The sequence below is a fragment of the Bubalus bubalis genome, chromosome 4 (assembly GCF_019923935.1).
Source record: "Bubalus bubalis isolate 160015118507 breed Murrah chromosome 4, NDDB_SH_1, whole genome shotgun sequence".
Lineage (NCBI taxonomy): Eukaryota > Metazoa > Chordata > Mammalia > Artiodactyla > Bovidae > Bubalus > Bubalus bubalis.
In genome coordinates this window covers 93,713,844-93,737,386 of record NC_059160.1, presented here as the reverse complement: position 1 = coordinate 93,737,386, position 23,543 = coordinate 93,713,844, and the positions used below count along the sequence as shown (strand labels likewise).

Sequence of the window (23,543 nt, the reverse complement as noted above, 5' to 3'; positions counted from 1 at the left end):
TGAATGAATGGGGTAGCTTGCATGGTTAAGTAGGAGCCGTGGGCTTTGGAAATTACCTAAAACGCTGAATGACTTGCTCCTTTCATGCTTTAAGTGATGCTAACCACTTAAGAGCACCAACCTAAAACCTGCATAAACAGGTCTATCTTTATAAAGGATTGTACTAGGACAGACCTTAGATAATATCCATCCTTATTAAACAGAGTGATTTCTGGACAAGGGTGTAGGTATTCCCAGGAAGGTGAATCCCAGTGAGACAAATTCTGCTGCTTCTGTGTGTATGCGTGTGCACCCTTCCAGTGGGAAGTGCTTGCTTACATTTTGCAGGCATGTCTTAGAAAACTGTAATCCCCCTTCTTTTGGACCAAGGGCACAGCCAGCTTGCTATAGCTATTATTAAGATCACTCTGCAATGCACGCTCAAGGGCTACAGAAAAAGATGGGAGTGGTAAAACAGAAGAAAACATCTTCACTGGAACAAACGCTTAAAAACCCAAGCAGGGTACTTATCCTTTTGAGGGATAAAAGGTGCAAAAATAACAGCAAGACACCAGAATAAAACCCACATGAAATCACTGTGGCATCCAGTTTCTATTCACAAAGAAAAAGCTCCAGTCCATCTTTTAATTTTTTTGAAAAATTCCTGACATTACAGAACTAAACTGAAATGTATTAATATTCCACTCTTACATTTCCATGACAAACGAAAAAAATTCATGAGCCAAAAAAAAAAAAAAAAAAAAAACAGGGAGAAGCTTATAAAACTAAATATGGATCTCAGCATTAACAGCTGAACAGAGAAAGGAATTAAAACGCTTTAATTAAAAAATCACGAGTGGATGATAAAAGTGTGTAGAAACTGAAAATTTACAAACTATTTAAAACCTGGAATCGCTGACTGTTCAGAAACTACACAGATGGATCATGGGTGGTGGTGAACAGCAGAAAGGATTATGGATGAATCTGCATTGTTCTAGCTGCTCCCCATGCCACCCGTCTCCGAGGAAAGCCTGTAACACACACACAAAAAAAAAAACTCGAAGTTAGTTTCCTGAGTGCCCGGCAGTACCTCACCTCCAAAACTTTTAGTCTGGTTGATAAGATGTGAAGGAGTACATAAATCTGTTTCTGCATCAAGGGAGACATTGATTTTAAGATTTCTTGGGTTAACCAGTACCGTGGTCCTATATAAGCCCTGCAATCCAAGCTTCCTAGGGCAAATTACCTCAGAACCATAGTTCTCTCTCAAACTATGCTCTTCTTAGTATCTCTGTGGGATACATTAAGCATTCTCTCAAAAATACACCACACACACAAAAGCCTCCTCTTAGGACTTTACTGCCCAGCTTTATTTTGGCTTCTTCTAAGCTGACAGAACAGTCCTGGGTTTCTCTATCAATGTAAAGACTATTACTATTAAGAGATACTAGTGTTTTATAACTAAGCCATGTTAAAGAGGGAGCAAATACAGTAAATTTGGATTAAGAATTATACTCAACCTAAAATTTTTAGGTCTAGTTTTCAAGACTTGGAGTGGAAATCAAAACCATTTTCAGCAACTCCCTAGGCTTGCTCTAAGGGCTCCCCAATTTGTGGTCTTATTAGGCCAAACTCTCCATTCAAATACATGTGGCAACAATGCCTGTTTCAAATAGATCATTCGAAGTCCTGGAATCCAGCTTGGGGCTTTGAAGGAAAGGTCTTTTAGGTGTTCAGTGATCAGCTTGCTTCTCTGATACTAAGTAGGCAGCAAGACTTGGCTCCCATTTTGAACAGAGCTAAATGTCTAAGACCCAGTCTCATTTTTACTTTTTTTTTTTGTGGGCGGGTGGCGCACTTCAGGGCTTCCCCAGTGGCTCAGACAGTTAAGGAATCTGCCTGTAATGCAGGAGACCAGGGTTCAATCCCTGGATTGGGAAGATCCCCTGGAGGAAAGGATGGCAAACCACTCCAGTATTCTTCCCTGGAGAATCCCCATGGACAGAGGAGCCTGGCGGGCTACAGCCCATGGACACAGCTGAGCAACTGAGCACCTACTAAGCACAGCACACCCTCACCTTGGGGCGTGTGGAGCTTCTCCATCCCCCTGCAAAGGAAGTGTGCAAGCTGAACCAATGGACTACCAGGGAAGCCTTGCACTTTGTAACTTTATTTTGTAAAGATTTAAATGTAATGGCATTCCTTGTCAAGAGAACATGAATACTTCCCCATTTGAATCTCTTCCAGAATAATGCAAATTGAAAAACTGGCCAGGAGGAAAGCCAGGAAACACAGAGCTCCTTCAATTACAAACTGCATATAGTTTCAAGTCAGAAATGGTATTTTGACCTCAGTATAAAGGAAAACAGTTAATAGGGGACAGATTCTTGCCAACCTCAAAATGGGATGATCTAGGGCAACATAAAAAACAGACCGTTAATCAAAGACTTAAGTAGGAACTGAAGGTTCAGGAAAGGAGCTGCTGCAAACAGATCTAGGACTTAAAAAAATTAGTAAGTTCACACAAGAAGGTGGTGGCACTCTGACACCAAAAAGAACTCAAAAAGGACTGTCCAGAACTTACGCCCTGTATGGGCAGGAATTGGGGGTGGCAGGGACAGAGAACAAAGAAAGGGAAAACCCAACTAAAATATATTAAGGACTCTACAAAAGAAAGACCACATGGGGGAGCTGTAAGCTGCTAAAAAAAATTGAACACCAAGGACCTCTGGATTTTAGTCAGCACTTAGGAAAAAAAAAACCTCTGACTTTCTTCCCAGCAATCCTTTAGGGAGTACTCATTAGGTAAAGAACTAGGTAAAAAATAATAATAAAAAAAAAAGGTTTCTGGGGAGAGATGGTATCAGCAAGCTATTAAAAAAGCTTATTAAGGGGCACTGCACCACATGATAAAGCATCATCTAACAACCAACAAAACCCCCATCTGGACAATGAAACTCACCCCACTAGTCCTTCATGCAGACTTTTTTACAGCCCCAATCTTAAGGCCAACAATATACTGTAGTTAATATACTACAATATAATTAGGTTTTTTTAAACAATGTAAGCTGAAGGGGGATGTGGGAAAAGGTCACCGGGAAAAAAATGTCTCCACACTGGTTCTCATAAGCCCTAAGAGCACTGTACTTTCATTACCCTGGCAATATATACTCAGGCTAAGTGGAGACTATCAGAGGCCTTCCACCATTTTACTCAGGGCATCTCTACTCTTATGGAGAGAGAACTGTGATCTTGGGATACAAAAAAGAATAAGGCTTGGGAGAATTTAGAACAATCTTAAGTGGATCAATGAGTTAAAGTTGATCTTACAGGTCTTTAATCCTCTAAGTATGACAGGGTTGGTACCGAGGGACAGACAGGTTGGTGGGGATAAAAGGGTAAAGGGTCCTGTTTGAGTAATCAGAGTTGATTTAGGATAAACAGGCAGGATCTTGCCAAATTTGAGGCAATGTCACTGGTTGGTTGGTTGAGATTTAAGTAATACTAGTTCAGAGGAATGCAGACAGAAGCTGGCAAACTTTATTAGACTTTTCCCAACTTGCCTCCCCATTTTGGGTAAAGAAAAACTTCTTTCCTACACAGCAGTCAACTAAGGTTCTTACTGTGGCAACTTTATTACAACTAGAAACACAAATCTGGCCAAGGAGGACAGCTGATAACTTAACCATGAAATAATTAAAAGAAAAAAAAAGTTAACTGAGAATTTTTTATTCATTAACACAGAGCCTAACACATTGTTATATTGCAAGGCAGAATAAAGCTACAAAAAGTAACAGAATGAGAAAGAAGAGCAAGAACTGTGGCTCTAGATAAAGAATTCAACAAGTCAGACTCTGAAACAGGCACTCAGCAGAAATGGCCTAAACCTAAACAGTTTCCCATAGCCCCTACCCCCACCCTGTCACCCCCCCGAAACAGTAAAAAGGAAACGGTCACAAGCTCACAATTGTTTGGTTCTCACCAATATTTAACAAAGGGGAAAAAAAACCAAGAAATACTTGAGGGGGTGCCCCAAGACATATGCCATCAGTAGGGAGAGAATCTCTGTTTCTCGCCTTTCAGTTTGTTAGTTACACATGGCACAGCAGAGGTGGTGGTGGTGGTAGCTGAAGCCCCGGTACCCTTAGCAGCAGACACAACATTTAGAGCCAGGAGAGGGATGGGTTTCATGCCAAGCAGACTGGAGACACAAGGGGCGGTCGGAAGAGGGTTGGGGAGGCTGGAGGGTGCGTCGGAGGTCCCCGCTGTGGCGAGCGAGGGGGTGGTGGTGGAGGAGGAAGAAGAAGAAGAAGGGGTGGAGGGTTGAGAGAGGTTGATGCTGAGGTGATCGGGGATCGTGACGGAGGCTGCCTGGGAGGAGGGTTTAGCGTTTTCTAAACTGTAACAGAGGAAAAAAAGGAACAAAAAAAAAAGGGTGGGTGGAAGGGAAGACCACAAAAGGGAAAAAGTACAGGACAAAATCCGCTTCAGTTATCAGTAAGTGCCTCTGGTTGCCAACTACGAAAACTTCTATCAGCTTGTGACAAGCTTTTATTCTGTGTCCCACCCTCTAAAAATGCATTCTTTGCCAAATTCCATTCCAATGCTATCGAGAACTTCTACGTGAAGAAAAGGCTGACGGACTGAAAAAAGACATCACACACTTTCATGTACCTGACATACTGATGCAACCCAAAAGGCAGAAAAAGATTTCAAGCAGAAAATGAAAGAATACTCATCAATTCCCAAATAAATGTTTCATCCACCAAGCACTTGTGAAGCTTTAGGACACTAACCCCAAGAATTTTTCAAATTGTTTTTTTTCCCCCTGTAATTAATATCAAAATTTGTTTCCATTGCCAGTCAACTAACTAATATTATCAGGATAGAAAGGGACAAGAGCCCAAAGTAGGTCACTCATTTCAAACTCTGTAGCATTTTCAATGAAAAATGCTGAAAACAGAAGCACAGATAAGCCTTATTTCTGGTGATGGGTGAGGAGAAAAGAAGGTTCTTTTGTTTAACTGACCATGCTTCTTACACAGACTTTACAAAACTAGAGAAGAGAAACTTCATGCACTGCTGAAAAATTCAGTTTAATGAGCTAAAAACATCACTTCTACTTCTAAAATGAGCTCTAAGTAATAGTGATGACCTGTAGCTCCCAATGCCTCCATGGGCCTATGCCAGAACTGCAGCTATGTGCTGAAGTCTGTTGGACATCCTATGGCATAAGACTAACTCTTCCAAGGCAGGGAGGCTCCTCAAGACTCCCATTTTGTCTACCTAAATCCAAGGACAGTTAAAATCCATAAAAGCTGCCACAATCAGCAGAAACTCTCAAAGTCTATTACTAAAAACAGAGACATCTTTCTTGCCTAATATTCATAATAAAATCAGTCTTCTGTGTTCAAATTGGACCAATATGAGTTAGCTGCGTGCATGCATAGTCCTTGATTGTTAATAAATCAAGTTTTTTAAAAGTTTTGTCCCAAATCCACAGCTTGGGCAGTTTCATGTAAAAAGGATGGTCCTGAAAAGAGTGACTAAATCAAGAAATGAAGGTGGAGCCAAGTTTTGCTTCCTTAAGACTTAGCCATCAACCTAGTAGAGGGGTCAGGCAAGCAGGTTACATGGAAACACTATCTGACAATATTCAGTGCACATCTACTCAAGCAGACGCGTCCAGCTTCCAAGAACGTAATTCTTGCCTCTTAACAATACAGCACCACAATCAGAAACAGGGGAACAAACCCTTGCAAACAGCAAGAAGATAGAAAGCAGATCTAGGTATAGAAATCTTTTCTACACAGAGACAAGAAAATACTTCAAGGCATGAAGAGATATGGTAACAGTTGGAACCACTATTGGGAAACTGATAAATTCTTACAGGGGATAAAAGACCATGGAATAAATATATGGTCAGCGTAAGCATGGCAAAAAATAGACCCCATACCATACTTATGAATTCCTTTCTCTTGCACTACATTTAGGAACCCATAAAATCTGTCTATACAACAGAGACCAACTAGTTGTGACAGAGATAAACAACTTAGGTAAAAGTCTACATAAAAGGGAAAACTAAGTCCCTTACAGAATGGGCTGCTTTAAGATGTTAGTAAGCAATTAAGAACACGACTTAAGTACATGTGCTGAGAAAGCAAGAAATACAAAATGCCCTGAAAGATGCCCACTAACTGTAACAGTGCTGCTACAACTGTGTGTGTTAACATTAGCTACCTTTGGATAAGAAAAGTAAAACCTCAGCAGGTCAATACGGGATGAGATGAGATGGTGGGCGGTAAAGAAAATACTAAGCATTTCTAGAAATTTCCAATACCTGTACCTCTCCTTTCACACAAGCTCTAAACAATGGAACACAATGGCACAAATGGATGTGTTCAGAATAAACAGTAATGACTGCTTCGAAGCAACTATCTTGCTGTCATTATCTTTATTTCAATTAAGGGTGCTTGGGAGCCTAAACCCAGTGAAGTATTAGTCTGTATGACACCTACAATGAGACCTACATTTGGTTTTAAGTCAGTATGGGTGCTCCAGCCAGAGCAGTCCTACAAAGGGAAGACATGCTCCATACCTTCCATTCCCCAAACCAACAAAACGTCAAATGCAAACAATCCACTTCCCTTCCCCCAACCCCATGCAAACTCATTACAGTCTGATTACTTTTCCCCCTATACTAAAGGATGAGAAGTAGAGCTAGATACTTTTTCTTTTGCAATCTCTACCCTTCCCATTTCCATCCCCCAGAGAATCCCATACTTAATATTACAGTGTAACTTTTCCCAACACACACATTACTTGTGTTGGCATCAATAACACAAAAGATAGGGAACCCTTACCTGACATTGATTAGATATTGAGCCAGGCTAATGCTGGCAGCAGATCCAGTGATGGTAACCTGCCTATCAGTAGATCCTTCCACTGGGTTCGCAATTTTGATCTGCGCCCCAGACATCTGACGGATCTCATTGATTTTGGCGCCTTGACGCCCGATTATGCAGCCAATCAACTTAAGGAAGAAAAACAAGGCATACCAAATTAAGAGTTGCATGGCTAGGTCCCAGCATTCCACCCCACCCCTCAGGCTTCTATACCTCAGGCCCACAAACATGGCATTCAACTCTGAACTGAGTGACTCCTAGGACCATTAGCTCATTTCTTCAGAGTACTAATTCCAAAGACAAAGCAGTACAAAGATGATGATAAACCTACTTTACCAGGGCTAAATGTAAAAGTATATTCTGTTTTTGGCAATAAAGATGCCTTAACTCATCCTGCCATGATTATTACTTTACTATAGTGACAAGGATTCTGGCTAATTTCTAACGCTTTTGCCTAGGAAAAAAGTAAACAATTGGTCAACATTTGCACTCTCCAATACTGTAGACACTAATAATGTCATTACTGAACATTGATGTGGCCAGTGAGATTGACAAACTTGAGTTTATCATTTTATTATTCTCAATTCAAACAGCTACATGTGCTTAGTGACTACCATGTTGGACAGCACAGACAACATCCAATGACCACTCCATTAGGGATTACATATGCAGATTCTACAAGAAGCAAAAGCAAATGGGAATTTCTATTTGAGACAAAAAGTTTCCTCTGGCTCAAGATAACTCACACAATAATTTCATCAATCTCCATCAGTTTTTATTTGAGATTTTACAGTCTTAAGAATTTTAGTGCCTGTAACTCCATTTTCTTCCCCAAGGTGTTAAGAGTAGCACAACCTCTATTTTTACTTACATCGTTTGGAATGGTGAGTTCATGAGAAGTAGTCTGAGCAGATGCATCCAAACCTGCTAAAAGACAGAAGACAGCAAAGAAGTTCAAGGCACAGCATACAACTCCCACTGATTTGCACATTAACCTAACAGAAGGAAAATGAACTGGAAACCCAGCATTGGCTGTTGGGATTCATCTCTAACTTGGAAACCTCCAAAGAGGAAAGAGGGGGAGAGGGGTGTAGAAATAATGCTGGAAAGGTTCCTCTGTACCAACAAAAGAGGCTGATTTCATGCCATTTCCTGCAAAGCCCAGGCTATTAGGGTTTAAGGGGGTGGAAGCACGGGGCAAGGGGATGTGGTATTCTCAATTCTCAGGACCGAAATCTAACCAAGTCCTTCTGCACTTCTCCCCTTTTCTGGTTGGATTTCCTATTGTTGTATCCCAATTTTATCTCACCTGATGCTATCACCAGCACCACTACCATGCCTATTACTGGGTAACATGGACTTTTGGCACACATGCAGAGTTGCTTTAAATATACCTATACCAGATTAACCAATCCCAACACCCTTACCCTAACCTATACTTAAAGGTCAGTGAGAAAGAAATGGCAGTGAGGTGTGGGAATTTCATTTCTCCAAACTACTCCCTGTCCTTTGCTCAATAATTTGTTCTGGTTTTTGCTTTCCAAAGAAAAAGAAGAAGAAAAAAAAATGCTATCAGCAAACACCCATACCCATCTATATGACACCTGGACTAGACAAGGCCAGCTGGCTAACTCGTAAGTCTAGTCCTGCTCTCAGCTGTGGCTGCTGAAACAAGATTTTTAGAAGGGGGTAGGCCAGATCCATCAAGGGACCCTCAGGGGCACCAGGCCCACCCCCGCTTTGCTCTCTCAGCTCCTTTTTGCCATGTGCATGTTCTGCTGGTATGTCATGGGCAGTGAAACAAGACTCCCACCAGTTTATTAATATAACAGTAGAATACTACAGATTTTTTTTTTAATCATTACCCCAATAGCCTTTCACCTCTGGAGAGCTGGATTCAATGCCTGTTAAGATACAAGTGAAAATGAGTTTGGTGGTCTCATCCTAACCCTATCGGACAAGTTATTCCTTATATAGAAAAGCCCAAAAAAACAAAACAAAACAAAAACACACTACACAAATGGATTGTTTCTACCCAGATCTATGAATAGCTGGTGGAGAGAAAGGGGGTGCCGATCAGATCAAAGGGGCAGCAATAAGGATGGGTTAGAAGAAATATCAGCCTACCCTTTGCCTGACAAGCATCCCCAGACCTCACCCCAAACCTTCCAAGGGCCTTTCTTCTCTTTTAGAATAACTCACCCCAAATGAAAACCAAGTTAACAAACATATTACCTCCTTCGGTTTAGCCATAGAAAACAGGCAAGTTTAAGCCAGCAGGACGCTGGGTAATGAAGTTTGTTTTAAACAGATGTCAAATGGAGACCTTGGGGCTGGCCTCTGTCTTGTCCTACACCTTACAAAAATCAACACTGAGGTATCCATACCACTGAATCCGGTGTTGCCATGCGTCATGGGAAAATGAGACTGTTGCATTGCCAACTGGTGCAGCTTGGTCAACTGCAGGAAGGAAACAGAAGAGGTTGACATTAAAAGAGTAACACAGCCAAAGCTCAAGCACATTCAAATTAGAAAATGTAGAGCTCCTGATCCTCAAAGTTGGCTACTACTCAAACTATGACAGAGGCTAAGGAATGGGGCTGGTATCACAATCCTGGGGATGGGCACAAGGTGAGGGTTAGAAATGGAGTATCAGTACAAAGAGAATATATGCGTTTGGGGTGTGTGAAATGCAGCAGCACCGCCTGACAACCACCCCCTTGTGGGCTATTTAATGAAGGTGTTTGCAGCCATTGCAACAGTTGCCCCCAGGGACAAGCACAGACAGGCTAGGTAAACAAACTGTGCAGTGGTGCTAGGGAAAACACACCATGCAGGGTTCCGTCAGTACTGGGAGGAGGGAAGGAAATGAGGGGATAGGGAGACTGCGAGGAGGAGAGATTAAGGCGAAACCAAACTGGGTTTAGCAACCCTGACCCTATGATTTCTCTAGCTATTTTTCTTCATCTATATAAACTGTCCTGGCTGTTGTAAAACCATCTCTCTCCAAGTCTACTTCTCCTCCAGGGGCCTACCACTAACCAAAAGCCAAACTCCCAACTTTTCAAATCTAAAGCTCTCAGCACCTGAAAAGGTTAGTAAGGGCAGAGAGTAAGTGCAGAAGGAAATGCCCTTAAAAGTCTAAATACCAGCACTTTTTAAATTGGAGTTTTTAGTGACAAGGAATCTCACTGAGTTGAATCCAAATTATTTCGCTCCTAACCCTCCCTGTTAAATAAGTCCCTTTCCCACCCCTCCAGATGCTTTTTACATTACCACCTCAGACTGAGTACACAAAAGCGAACCCAACCTCCCACCCCCTCACCCTCCCTCCATAGAAAGGACTTCATGCAAAGATGCACAGTCCACACTGTAAATTTACATTGTGCCCTGGGATAACCAATGACGGTAAACAGTGGAACATTTCTCTTTCAGAGTAATCTGTAACACGGGAGAAAGTAGAATATAATAATCTATTACATTATAATTTCCAGGGATTAAATTTCAAAACAAGGTGCTACTTTTTCCTGATTAAAGATTATTTAAGGGTCAAAATACAGACTTCACCTTGTGAGGGAAACAATACTGCAAATGTTTGAGACCCAGCTCACTTCTGCCTACAGAGAAAGGACTGAGACAATTTTGGATGGGAGAGGGAGCTTTTCAAAACAAGTGAAAACAAAACTTACATCTGGCTGTGGAATGGCATACTGTCCTTGAATGGTATAGGCCTACAAAAGGAGGAAAACAGTTCCTATTAAAAACCAATCACGGACAGCCACCCAGTTGGGGGGTGGGGGGGTGGGGGGAGACAGATTTCAACTAGCCAGGAAGCCAGAGTTGAACCAGAGAATGGGGAGGCCAGGGGTTGAGCAGTAGATGGTATCTCACAAATACAGTCAAACCCGAGTTGGCCTTCTTTATACCCTAAATATGATGGCTTATTTCAGGATGCCTATAAAGGGAGCCATGTTCCCTGCAATCAAAGACAAAATAACACATTTGTTTCTTAACAAAAATGTGGGAGATAGGATTAAACAATGCCTTGATTGCCTGAGCCCCCTTCTTTCTCCCTTTGTACAAGATGGCCTAAGAGGAAAATGATTTTTTTTCCTCAACCACCCCAACCCTTCTACCAATCATGGTGACATGTTTTATATCTGCACAGACCCACACGGCATGTTAAAACAAAACACTTCCCTTTTCCTATCTTACTTTTCTCTACATCTGCCTAATGACCTTAAGTGCACTGGAAGCTAGTTGGGTCCCTAGCACTAGGGAGCTGACCGTAGGAACACATATACAAAAAAAAAAAAAGAAAAAATCTTATGTTCTAGGTCCTGCTTTCTCCCACCTCCCCTCCATAAAAGGCACTTGCAGCTCCCACTACGCCCTCCTCCCCCCACACCATAACCTCCCAAAAAGGGAGCTGGGTCTTTAGGGCAATGGGGTGGGGGACAAGGAGAATCAGGAAGGGAAGAAAGGAGCAGCTGGTTAACAGGATGTGAAGCTTCTCACATCACAGTGGCCAGTACCCCCAAAAGTGTACCCAGGTGGGGGTGGGAAGGTGAAAATGGGGTAGGAGGAATAGGAGACAGGGAAAAGGGGTTGAACAAAAAAAGAAAAAAAAAAGGGGAAAAAAAAAAAGAGAGTTGGTGTTACCATCTGGTGGGCTACGCAGCCTGTGTGAAATGAGGTGGGGGGGTCAGTCCAGGTCCCCGTGGACAGGTGGTGTCCACAGCACAAAAATCACCAGCGCCACTGGCCCCCCGCGTGTTGGCAGTCTCGGCTGAGGCGGAAGGATTGAGTGAGCCTTGGAGACTGAACATCCCCTCTCACCTCTAGAGGTGGTCCCTCCAGGTCAGGGTTGAGGCACATGGACGGGGTGGTGTGGGGAAAGCTCGCACTGTCGCTGCCTGTGCTGTACCTGTCCTGTGGATAAATAGAGGATTTCAGTCTCCAGGGCTGTCAATCCGGCACCTTGTCACCAGCATGAAATTCACACAAAAAAAGTTGTTTAATTTTTTCTTTTCCTTTAAAAAGGAGCTCACAACACAATTTGAAACGAGCTGCAATCAGTGAATTTAAAAAAAAAGTTACCTATAGTGGCAGATTTCACACTGCACAATTGGACTATTTTCAGTAAGAATGAAGGAGTGGGGCAACAGAGCTGATGCCAGCTCCTGGTCAATGTGGGATTAAACTGCACCCCTATAGAGCCCACTTTGTCACAAAGGAACAAAAGACACAGGTTCACCTGTGGACAATGCATAAACTGGTCCATTTAAAAAGGCCCATGGGAATAATCCAAGACAGGGCCACTCGTGGAAGAAGAAGCTGCAAGCTTTTAGAGTGGTCAACTGAATAAAGGGGAGGGAGGGAAGGAAAGCAAAGAGGTAAGAAGGAGGAAGTGGGAAGAGGAAGGAAGGAAAGGGAAATGAAGGCAGAATTGTAAACAGAGAGGACTGCTGCTGTGCGGTATGGACTCTAGATAATCCCAAGTGACCTGGAAGAATCCAGAAAAGTAGGAACTTGTAGTTCCAGGGGAGAAGGGAAAACACCTGAAGCTAAACCTCCCTGCTACTCTAACTCTGGGCCTTTGTTTATCCGCCTAACTACCCAGACTCACGAAGCACACTTTGACCAAACCAGTTTGTACAATGCTAGTATTAAAAGGTACAAAACTGTGATATGATTAACTTCCTATGAACGCTTCCAGAATTACAAGACAAACTAAGTTCCCCAAAACTTGTTCAGTTTTATGACAATTCAATAGAATGGGAATGAGATGGACTCTAAGAGCTCCCCCAGTTTAAATACAAGATGGAAATAGGTGAGTTATCTGCGTTTGTTAACAGGTCAGCCCCACGTAGGAAAAGGGACACTTGTACTTGTTTAGGCAGCTACCAAAATGAAGGTCACTATTTCAGCCTGAATCCCAATTATTTTAAAACTGACCTACCTATGCCTCAAACACTAACCAAAAAGCATAAAACTAACATGATGCTAATCAGTGCCTTTTGTCATAAAACTCTAACTTCAGAATAAACCATGTACCAAGGATCCAGAGTTTAGGTTGGTGAAGGAGGAGAGGCCAAGGGGTGCTTTGGTGTTCTTACTCTAACACCAAAGGTCACAGCCCAACATGCTCTTCCCGCTCCTAGACACTGAACTCTTACCCCAGCTGATTTCAGTTATGCCATGTGGGTTCAAACCAGTGTTTGAGGTTAAGAGCCCAGGGACAACACACTGGAATTTGGGAGTGAAGGGGAAGGAGTAGGGGAGGTGAGGTGGGGAAAAGGGGAAGTTTGTAGGACACTCAATTTCAGGAGCCCCCAATTTGAGACCACCATCCAAGAATCTATTTCATAGGTCCAACTCCTTATTATGTTTCATTTGGACCTCTAAAGAACACCCCACACATGAAAAAACATGGATGGGGTGGGGGTAGGGAGAGCAGTGACATCAAAGCAATTTTATCTTTTCTTCTAACCCAACCCACCTTAAATTACTAAGCAGATTACCTCTTCCGAGTGCCTACAAAACTCCCAATGCCTGCTAATAATTAAATAAGGTGGCATTCATAGCTGTCTTCAGTACAAAAAATAAAACTGAAAGCAGGTCAAACTATGGCCAGAGTACAGGTTTCAGCAAGCATGCAGAGTGGCCTGGTGTGCTGCTGGCAAAGTTGACATTTCAAATACAATCTTGTTCACCTTAGCCCACCAATAAAAAACTTCTTACCTGACCACCTGCAAAGATGACCGGAGAACTGGACGGCTTGGGCCGGTACGGGATGGTCACGCCCTTCGGGGGGGACTGGGAGAGAGTCAGAGGGGAAAAAAACAAAAAGAGATAAGGTTTCAAAGCTGCTTCAGCTGTGTGGCTTAAGCTCACACAGGTCAGTTAAATTAAAAACTTTATTATTTCCACCCCTTCACCTACCAACTTTGTCTCTGGCTAAATCTAATCTCAAATCATCAGCAGTTATTTGCCTCTAAAACAGTAAGGTGGTCCGTGGACTATACAGTTCACACTAATTCTCACCAAGGCAGATTCCCCTGTAATAATTTAGGCATTATTTCCATGTGTTCAAATTGTTCTAATTAACACAAAAAACCAAAACCTCTAGATGTACCCATGTACCTTTGAGTTGGTAACTACATTTTGACCTGAATAGGAAATAAAATCAAATAGGAAATAAAGCTCTCAAACTTTTAATCTAGGGTAATTCAGGACTTTCCATTAATAGCTCAATGATTCAGTCAATAGTTTGCTAAACTCGACCTAAAAGCTCTACTTTCCTTTCTCACCAATATGGGACCAATTCCCTATGACAATTCTAGAAAGGTTTAATTCTCCTTAATTTTATTATTCTTTTTGTTAATTGAATAACATCCACCAGGACCTCGTAAGTCATTCAGAAACACTACTATGGATATTTTTTGTTATTATCAATCATTTTGAATAATCCTGCCTTATAACATAGAAATTAATTTAAACGTATCAAAGTTGCATGTAGCCAAAATACTGTAACCTGAAAGAAAATTTAACTTAGCTTCTCAAGACCCCAGATACATCTTTTGTCCTCGAATTCCAAGTGGCAAATCTTCCCCCTACCAACCCTGCTAAAATTGCTATAAACCAAATGATCACTGCTGCTTAAGTTTCTATTTTTGCTTGGACTGTAAGAAAAGTCAAAGCTAGGAGAAGGAAAAGATGAACTCAGGGAACCTCTTCCCCACCCCCATGTGAGGCTTCTAACAGCCTCACCTAATTCTAGTCTTACTAAATATAGATCAGTCTGTCTCCCTAAATCACCCTCCCCCCCATTCTCAGCATGAGCCTGAGGGCTTACCTCCAACATAACCACGCAGATCTGTTTCACACACTCAATGATGGATTGCGGAATGCCAGCAATAGTGATGGCCCGCTCAGTTGAGTTGGGGAGCATATCCCCTGCCACTTGGACCTGAGCCCCTGTACTCTTTGGGGTAAAAGGAAATTTTAAAAATCAGAGAAACAGATCATTCATACCATTTACATCTCCCTGCAGAAATTTTAGAGTCTGAAGCTCAGTAAACATTTATCCCATCTCCTATCTAACCCTTTTAATCCTTCCTCCCCTCTCTTTTCTTATTCCAGATAAGACTGTTTAATCACAGTTATAAATAAATTAGCCTCTGAAAGCTGAGAATAAGCCTGAATAACAGCCTAAATTTAACCTGCTCTTAAGAGAAAGGTCCTTCTAGACAGTTTCCTCTCATTTAATGATAGCTCTATGGGTCATCAAACAAAATATTCATAAATATTACCCACCTTTTATTCAGCAAATGTTTATATTAAGCCCATTCTATGTGCCAAGCACAATCCCAGGTACTTGGAATGTATCAATGAGCAAAATAAAAATCCCTGCTCACATAGTATGTGTAATAGGCTCCCAGGTAAGTCCAATTCAAATAGGAGCTGTTCAAATTTCATCCCAACATCCAATTCAGTAACTCCCAGATATAAATAAAAGCTCCCATAATTCACCATTAACTTTCATAATTTTGAAGGGAGAATTACAACTACATCCCAATATACCTTCATTTCCTCCATGCTATTTAAGAATTTGGCCAAGAAAAACACTTGATATTATTACATATCAAATTATAAGTTCTTTAGACATAAAAAAGGATTATGTAGCCTCATGGAAAAGTCACCAACAGGTCCCACGCAATAGCTAGAAATTCTGGTTAACTTTTCTGATTTACTGTTGTTGACATATATGAAATCTAAGAAAAATATGCATATCAACCAAATTATAGTCTTCTAGGACTATTACTTTAATAAAAATCTTCATCTCAATAAATGCTAACTTTTCCTAGATAATAAAAGCTAGTAGAGGAAGCTCATTTAGAATTTACACTTCAAAAAGAGAAAGAGCACAAATTAACCAACCTCTCGTATTTCCTTGATCTTGCAACCACCTTTCCCAATGAGAGAGCCACACTGGCTAGCAGGGACCACCAGCCTCAGGGTGACTGGGGGTCTACTGGCAGCTGTGCTATTGGTCATAGAGCTGCTGATGTCCTACAAAAAGCAATTGGTCAAAACACCACAAGAATATACAAGTTTAAAGAGATCCCTGGGAACCCCTAACTGGCATAAAAGAACCTTATGAGGGACATATTATGTCATGATCTCCAACAACATTTAAACATTGCCCCTGCCCCAAACAGTAACAACTTATTACTAAAAAAATAAAATGGCCTACAAATATCCTCAGATTTAGCCTTAAATATATGTTCCTTCATGCCAAAAGCAGTGTTCTTAGTAGAGAGAAAACTTATTTTGTTAAGTAAAATAAGAAGTTTTCTCAGCAAAATAAAACCATACTGGTGAAGTCAACATTAAACTTGAAGAGAAAAGATGAGACAATGCAACCCAAATTCAAGCGACCAATTTTGTCCTCTTAAACTATGTAGAGATTAAAAATAGTGTACTTTTATTTATCCTTTTTTCTTGGTATGAAATTGAAGCTGAGTACTTACCCCAATCACATCTGAAAAGTTGTAGATTTTAAACTAAAAGACTGTATTGGCTTCAAAGCCCATAGTATCTCCCATAACAATATGCTGCATCTTGTCTATAAACTAATTAAATTTAGCCTTCTGAGAATTTAGCCTAATCTCTATGTATATAGTATGTATGTATTTAGATAGACCTGGGAATTTCTCAGACATAAGCCCCTTAAGTCAAGACCATGTTTCTTATTTGTTAAAGTATGAATAGATTTTCTGAATTTTTTTAAAGCTACAAGCTCTGGGTTAGCAAGGTCTTACAGGTCAAAAAGATAACATTTCTGATCTTGGCAAGAGTAAGATTTCAGGCACCATTAAGGCATTAGCAACAGCCCAGAAGCCCTACTCTGCCTGCAGTATCAATTCCATTATTAGCAGCATTACTACAGAAGCTGGGACGCTGAAAACTGGATGAACCGAGGGCAATGATGGTTCAGCACTGTAAGGCTGAGCAAGTTTAACAAACAGAAAAAAATCCCCACTACTGACATTTTGCTTCTGGTAACTATTCCCTCCCCTCCAAGTATAGCTCTGACAGTTTCCAGGCTTTTTTTTTTAAATGTGTAACTGCCTACCTGTATTTATAGAGTATATTAGTGTTTAGCAGGGCTCCTAACAAATCCCTATTAATTTAGTTCACTCAACTAAAAGTCAGGGGACAGAATTATGAACACAATGGTGGCATACCTTCAAATTGTTGGTAAAGAAGTAAAAGATGCTGTTTTTTTACATTTTTTTAGAGTTCCTAATAACAAACTATTTGGGGTTTTTTTGGTTGTTGTTTTTTAAATTCAAGCACAGTCAATGTACACTCTGGTTTCAGGTGTACACGTATTGTTTGACATTTAAATTCATTAAAAAAATCACCAAAGTAAGTCTAGTAACCGTTTGTTACCAAAGTTATTACAGTATTACTGACTACATTCCTTATACTGTATATATAAACCCCCAACGACTCATAATTGGGAAAATATGGAATGCGTCACAAATTTGTGTATTATCCTTGCACAGGGGCCACATCAATCTCTTCTGTATCATTCCAATTGTAGCATATGTGCTGCCAAAGTGAGCACTCTAACTATAGCTGGAAGTTAGGGGTGCTGACCCCCCACCCCAGTCAAAAGTCTAAGTCTAACTTATCCATAGTTCCACATCCACAGATTCAACCAATCGCTGACTGTGTAATTCCACAGTACATATTTTATACTACTGTAATACATTATTTATTGAAACAATCAAACTACAAGCAGACCAGCATAGTTCAAACTCATGTTCTTCTATGGTCAATGGTATTTTTCTAACCAACTCAAGTGACTTTTTAACTATAAATGGTCCGATTTTGGGGATGCTGAATGGGAGTAAAGAACCCATTTACAGAGCTTTATGACCTAGTCTGTTCTTCAATTTTAAAAGCTCTTGGAAATCACTAAGCTATCAAGAAGCAATAAAAAATAAAGAATGAGGGGCAGGGAACAACAAACCTCTTCCAGTTTATCAATGATCATAGCAAAGGCTTTGAAGATGGCATTAGTGGGTCCAGCCAAAGTGATAATCCTTTCAGGACAATTCCCTTCTGAGATGTTTATACGTGCACCACTCTGGATAGAAACAAAGCCAAAAAGTTAATAGACAAAAAAGATCTAAGCACAGACACACATACAAATACATAAATAATCCCTCTTAAACAAGACGGGCAAGAAGCTGCCTATGTACATGATCCTGATAAAAGGCACCATCAACATCATTTAAAATACAGCTCCATATTTATCCTCCAACAAACTACAGAAGCTGCTTTAAGTCTTGAATGCAGACTTCCTAAAACTACATTTCCCAGCATACTATTTGTCATACAAATAACCCAAGCCAGAAAAATAACCAGCTTCTCCTATTAAGATCTTCCCTTTTCTGGGACACTTCCCTGGTGGTTCAGTGGTTAAGACTCCATGCTTCCACTGCCCAGGTTGGGGAACTAAGATCCCACATTCCCACAGTGCAGCCAAACTATTAAAAAAAAAAAAAAAGTCTCCCTACCAATCTCTCATTAAACAGAAACTTTGCTTTTGTTTTAGAAGTTTCTAACTTTCCAAGTTAACAGTCCCTATCCCTCCATCCCCAATAACTCACCTCCTCGCGCATCTTCTTAACTGATTCTCCTTTCTGAAAGAGGAAAAGTAAAAAATGAGTTCCAATTATTACTTAAACCCAGGCTGACTAAATAGTAATTAGAGTTCAACTGATGCCTTACCTTTCCGATGATACTGCCAACTTCCTACAATGGAGAATACTTGTGTCAAATATGAGGAAACTTGAAGCAATGGTTATCACAAAAAGTAATTTTTAAAACAATCCAAAGCAATGGAAAAACTAGGATTCACTGGGAAGGGGAATGGAAAGGCTTATTATTTTCTTTGCTCAAAACATAAGGGAAGCTATCAAAGAATTGTCAAGAAATAGTGGAGTAATAAAGTGCTGTCTTTAATATAAATCATTTTTTAAAATATCAAGTACCAGTTCACCTTAAAGTTACCCAAAATTGTTTGGGCAGTGGAAATCTACCTATCACAAGCTATAACAACATCCATGAGAAAAATCTTATCATCTAGATAGTTTTGGCTCTAGCCTCTGGTTAAGCCTTTCGTGCTCAGTGGAGCTTCCTAGTAAAGTCTGTCCATTTTCCCACTACACTCTCATCTAGTCCACTAGAGAAGGAGTGCTAAAGCCAGACTTCCCACAGAGCTAATCTGATGAGCTCCAAGATCCATGCCCTCTCTTCCTGGCCCCTCCTCTAGCAGTTACTATGACCCAATTTCCCAAGCTGTTGCATACCTTTCCATGCATAAGTAGCCGGATGGTGAGAGTGACATTTAATCCACCTTCAATCACTCCGGTGTCCATGTCGAGCAGTGTTCTGAGGAGCTGGACTTTGAGTGGTCAAGTCTTTGGTCACTGGTGGGGGTGAAAGCCAAAAACTGAAATGCAAACATGACCAAAATCAGAGTAGGAAAACAATAGAAATATTTCCCAATGTTACTTTAGTCATTATCAATGTTTTCTAGCTGACTCTTCCTTAAATGACAGTGTATCAGTCGGCAGGCTTGTATACATCCAGCACAACTGCAGTAACAGCTCAGATTCTGTTACAAAGTATATAAAGCAACTTTCCAGTCTACTCTCATTAATGATAGGGTTTCCGCTGACTCTCAGGATGTGAAAGATTCCTTCAACTGGCAATGGTTCTAAGGGAACTGCTGAACGTGCACCAGTTGTCCTTCAGCAGAATAAGCTTCAAAAGAATACAGAAACACCTGGAAATTATGAGGGCAAACCTCAAGCTAACTATACACTGAGGGCTATGACTTTGGCTTCCCTGTTATGAAGCCATTCAGGTTGAAAGCTACAAAGGACACATGTAAATGTTTTTATTGGCAGCAATTTCTAGGTTAAAAAAATTAAGATGTATCTTCACCTTAAAATTCTGAATGTGAATACATGTCACCAAATAATTTTTAAAAGATTTAAATCAACAACCTCACTGAAAAAGGCATTATCTGAAATGCCTTCTATGCAGGCTGGGTTCCACATTCCCCTTTGGGAAATGACTCAATACATTAAGTGCAGCCTGAGTCCTCTTTTCCCAACCAAACTTGATAGTCACTCAAGATCTGAATTTACCTGTTTCCTTATTAACCTGTTACTACTCAAGTCTTTATTCAAATTATTTAATCTTAAATTTTCTTCCAAAGGAAACAATCAAAATGATAGCTGGTATCTCTAAAAATTTATTGTGTGGTTGTTTTAAGCAAGAGCAGTAATGAGACTTTCCTACTGAGGCCCTTTCCCCACGTAAGCACTAAAGCAATGTTACTAACATTTCTGCTTTAACTGATAAAGAATGTTTTTGAATATACGTCAGCCTACAATGCTTCCTTAGGACCTAACAGTGTTAGTTTTGAAAAGGACCTCCCCAAAGTGGTGAAATGTCTCCAGTGACATTTTTTGTATCCACCTCTTGTTCAAAACAACATCAATGTCTCTCCTACAGCCAGTCTTCCTCCTTCACCAAACCAGCCACCTTTTCAACTTTGCTCTAACACAAAGCCATATCCTAAACATCCTAAAAGTGTTAAGTAGCTGCCAGACCATCCTGTATATAGCAAGCTGCCCCATGGCTACCTCAAGTGTGTGATTACTTAAAAGAAGGGCTTTGCATCCCCAAAGAACCTCATTCCCCCATTTTCAGAATACAATTGCTGAAAAAAATCCCAGAATTCAACACTTTTCACTCAAGGAAAAACAACTGTACTGGGGGTAGGGAGAAAATAGTTGGGTCTGTAAGGACGACTTTAATAAGACATGGAAAAAACGTGGCAGTTTAATCCCTTATCCTCACTCACAGAATAAGAAGCACTTTACAAATACCATGACAAAAGCAAATTCGAAAGGGCAAGAAAATTGGAAACCTATTTGCAGCCATTTCTTGAGGTATGGCACAAAGGTGCATTTCCAACACCAAACCACTCAAGAAATCCCTGTCATGTTTCTCTCCTGATTAGGAGAATGTAAGTGTACCCAATCCCAGGAATCCAGCTGTTAATCCTGCATCCATTACCCCTTCTCCTATAAATAGCTCGGTCTGGGTCTATAGCGGCAGGCATTTTGTAATTTCAAAATTCGTTACCCAGAGAAAACGTCCTGAATAACTCGGTAACTGGGAGCCCGTCTACCCTTTCTTTAACTCCACAGCCCCCCTCCCCTTGGCCATCCAAGCATTTTCCACTCAAAAAATGTACCCCCCCATCCCTCCACTAGAAAAAGAGAAGGAAAAAATAAACGGTTCGGTCGGGGGGGGGCGCTGCGATCCAGGGGGAGGGGCCAGACTAGTAGCGCCTCCTCGAGTGGCTGCGCCAGCGCCTGACCCCCGCGGGGAGCCGCGCTCACCCGCCAGGCCAGCAAGCCGGCCATCGCCTCCCCAACCCCCCTCAAGCAACAAATCCACCGCCGCACCCCTCCCCCTGCCGCGCGCGCGCCCTCCTTGACTCCTGCGCTGCCGCCACCGGGAAAAGGCGATTAGAAGGGGAGGAGGCCTTGCGCGAGGCCTACTAGGCCTCGTCGGAGCCAGGGCCTCGCGTGAATGGCCGGCCAGACAGAGGGAGAGGGCAGGCGCTCACGCGGGACTACGCGAGGCCGGGGCTCGTGACGAGCACCGGAGCCCGCTAAGAAAGATGGCAAGCGTAGAAATAGAGCCATAGCCGCGGGCGGAGGGAAAAATTTGAAGCTTACCTGCAGGCGCGAGGGGAGTGAGGGGAAAAGGGGAGCGGGCGGGAAGGGGAAGTGCGGGAGGCCGGGGGCGGAACAATAGGGGCGGGCGGGAAGGCGAGGGGGGGGCCCGCGGGCAGGCGGAGAAGGAAGGGGAGGGGGTGGAGGAGGAGGAGAAGGAGGAGGAAGGGGGAAAGAGACCCCGGGCGGGGGGTGGAGGGCGGCGGGAGGCGACGGGAGAGGGCGCAGGCTCCGGCGGCTGCCTCTGCTGGTCTGGGAGGGGGACGGGGCGGAGCGGCCCGCTTTCAACCCCGCGCACCCTCCGACCCTGGAAGCTCTAACCGCCCAGGGGGCCGGCGAGGCGACTGCGTCGTCCAAACCTTCCCCACGCTATGAGGACGGCCTCCCAACAGCCTAGAGCGGCTCCGTGGACAGCGTTGGCACCAGCGAGAGAACAACCGGTAGCAAATGGCGAAGAGCATGATAGAGCGGCAGCGTGGGGCAGGGAGGAAACTAGTGACCCCTAGCGGGCTGGTTCGAAAGCCCAGACGTTTAAGTGCAGAGAGACTTGGCAATCGTCATGGATAAACCAGACAGGAAAATGGGATGTGTAAGAAGAGACTACTGGGACAAACCCCTAGTCTATAGTAATACAAATAGGAAAAAAGCTAATTTGCCACCTTGGAGGTCACTTTTACACCAACTCTTTACTCTGAAAATTGTTAATTAAAATGAAAGAAGCACTTTTTCTTTTAGGAAGAACTGTAGTTCATCTTTAGTCCACAAGGGAAAACTTTTTTTTCAAGAATTCCATATAATGAATGTAGAGAAATTTAAAAATTAGAAAATCATTCATTCTCCAACCCAAAATGAAATAATTGACTTAAGCAAGTGTCATCAATCATCAAAGCTTTAAGGGAAAATTTGTTAGGGAAAAGGATACTAACCTGGTGACAAATATCACCACATGATTATTTGCAAAAAAAAATAAAAAAGGAACCCAAAAGTTTTAAATGGAAAGATCAGATAGGTCACCCCCTTATCCAAGTGATCAAACCTTGTATCACTAATAGTACAACTCTGACATAGTACCTTGATGAGATGCAGTAAGTACATAGCATCATCTATTAAGTATTCTTCTCAAGTGTTTAATCTTAATCGAATTAAACCTTCAGACCCAACTTGCAATTTACAGGAAATTTACAAGGGACCAAGGAAAAAGTTAAACATATCATGGAGATAATCAGCAAATCCAGAATCCAAGACATTCAACAAGACAACTAGCCTGTTCTCATCAAAATGATAATTTAATAGAACAGAGTGGGACGAAAGAGAGGATAAATTCAAAAGACAATAATAAACAAATATAAAGTGTGGATCTTGTTTGGATTCTGGGTTTTTTTTTATATAGCTATATAAGACATTTTGGAGACAGCGGAGGAAATTCAGACATGAATATTAGCTAATATTAGGAGGTATTGTTAATTTTCTTAAGTGTGGTAATGGAATTATGGATATCCAAGAGAAACGCTGTTCTAAGAGGTACATAATGAACTATTTAAAATGAAGTGTCGTGATGCATGGGAACAGATTCAAATATTTCACATGATTAAATCAATAAAGCAAATTTGGTAAAAAATGTTGACAGTTGTTGAGTACAGATGGTAGGTTTATAGGTGATCATTGTACTGTTCTTCAGACTTTTAAAAAATAATTTTCAGGGAATCCCCTTTTGCTCCATTGACTAGGACTCTGCACCTTCACTGCTGTGGCCCAGGTTCAATCCCTGGTCGAGGAGCTAAGATCCTACAAGTTGTGTGGCATGCCCAAAAATAAC

The 23,543-nt window shown here is 41.7% G+C and overlaps 1 protein-coding gene and 1 non-coding gene across 25 annotated transcripts; both read right to left on the bottom strand.

The window, feature by feature from the left end:
* Positions 1–556: 556 nt before the first annotated feature.
* Positions 557–21,826, bottom strand: PCBP2 (poly(rC) binding protein 2). 24 transcript variants are annotated; one of them, XM_025284282.2, is made up of 15 exons: positions 21,731–21,825; positions 19,277–19,419; positions 18,696–18,719; positions 18,575–18,607; positions 17,932–18,048; positions 15,828–15,959; positions 14,743–14,871; positions 13,629–13,715; positions 11,724–11,816; positions 10,574–10,615; positions 9,272–9,344; positions 8,750–8,788; positions 7,756–7,811; positions 6,843–7,012; positions 557–1,010 (listed from the first exon to the last, which is right to left on the bottom strand). In XM_025284282.2, the coding sequence occupies exons 2-15, from the start codon at positions 19,343–19,345 to the stop codon at positions 974–976; spliced, it is 1,101 nt and encodes a 366-aa protein (XP_025140067.1). In that variant the 5' UTR covers positions 19,346–19,419; positions 21,731–21,825; the 3' UTR covers positions 557–973. The 24 variants fall into 24 exon arrangements, with proteins under 24 accessions (XP_025140067.1, XP_025140068.1, XP_025140069.1 ...); XM_025284283.2 differs by having other exon boundaries at positions 7,756–7,808; XM_025284284.2 differs by having other exon boundaries at positions 13,629–13,703; positions 21,731–21,824.
* On the bottom strand, positions 17,417–17,523 carry LOC112584776. The gene has a single exon (XR_003109181.1). It is a non-coding gene; the product is annotated as a U6 spliceosomal RNA (small nuclear RNA).
* Positions 21,827–23,543: the final 1,717 nt, after the last annotated feature.

What these genes read in the sequence shown, in the direction of transcription:
- PCBP2 (XM_025284262.2), bottom strand. Translation starts at nt 19,345, where the DNA reads ATGGACACCGGAGTGATTGAAGGTGGATTAAATGTCACTCTCACCATC. An exon ending in TTAAGAAGATGCGCGAGGAG is followed by an intron (nt 18,049 to 18,574) that starts GTGAGTTATTGG and finishes GTTTCTATCCAG; the next exon opens with AGTGGTGCACGTATAAACAT. An exon ending in AGAGGTGAAAGGCTATTGGG is followed by an intron (nt 7,812 to 8,749) that starts GTAATGATTAAA and finishes TCTGTCTTTTAG; the next exon opens with CAGGTTTGGATGCATCTGCT.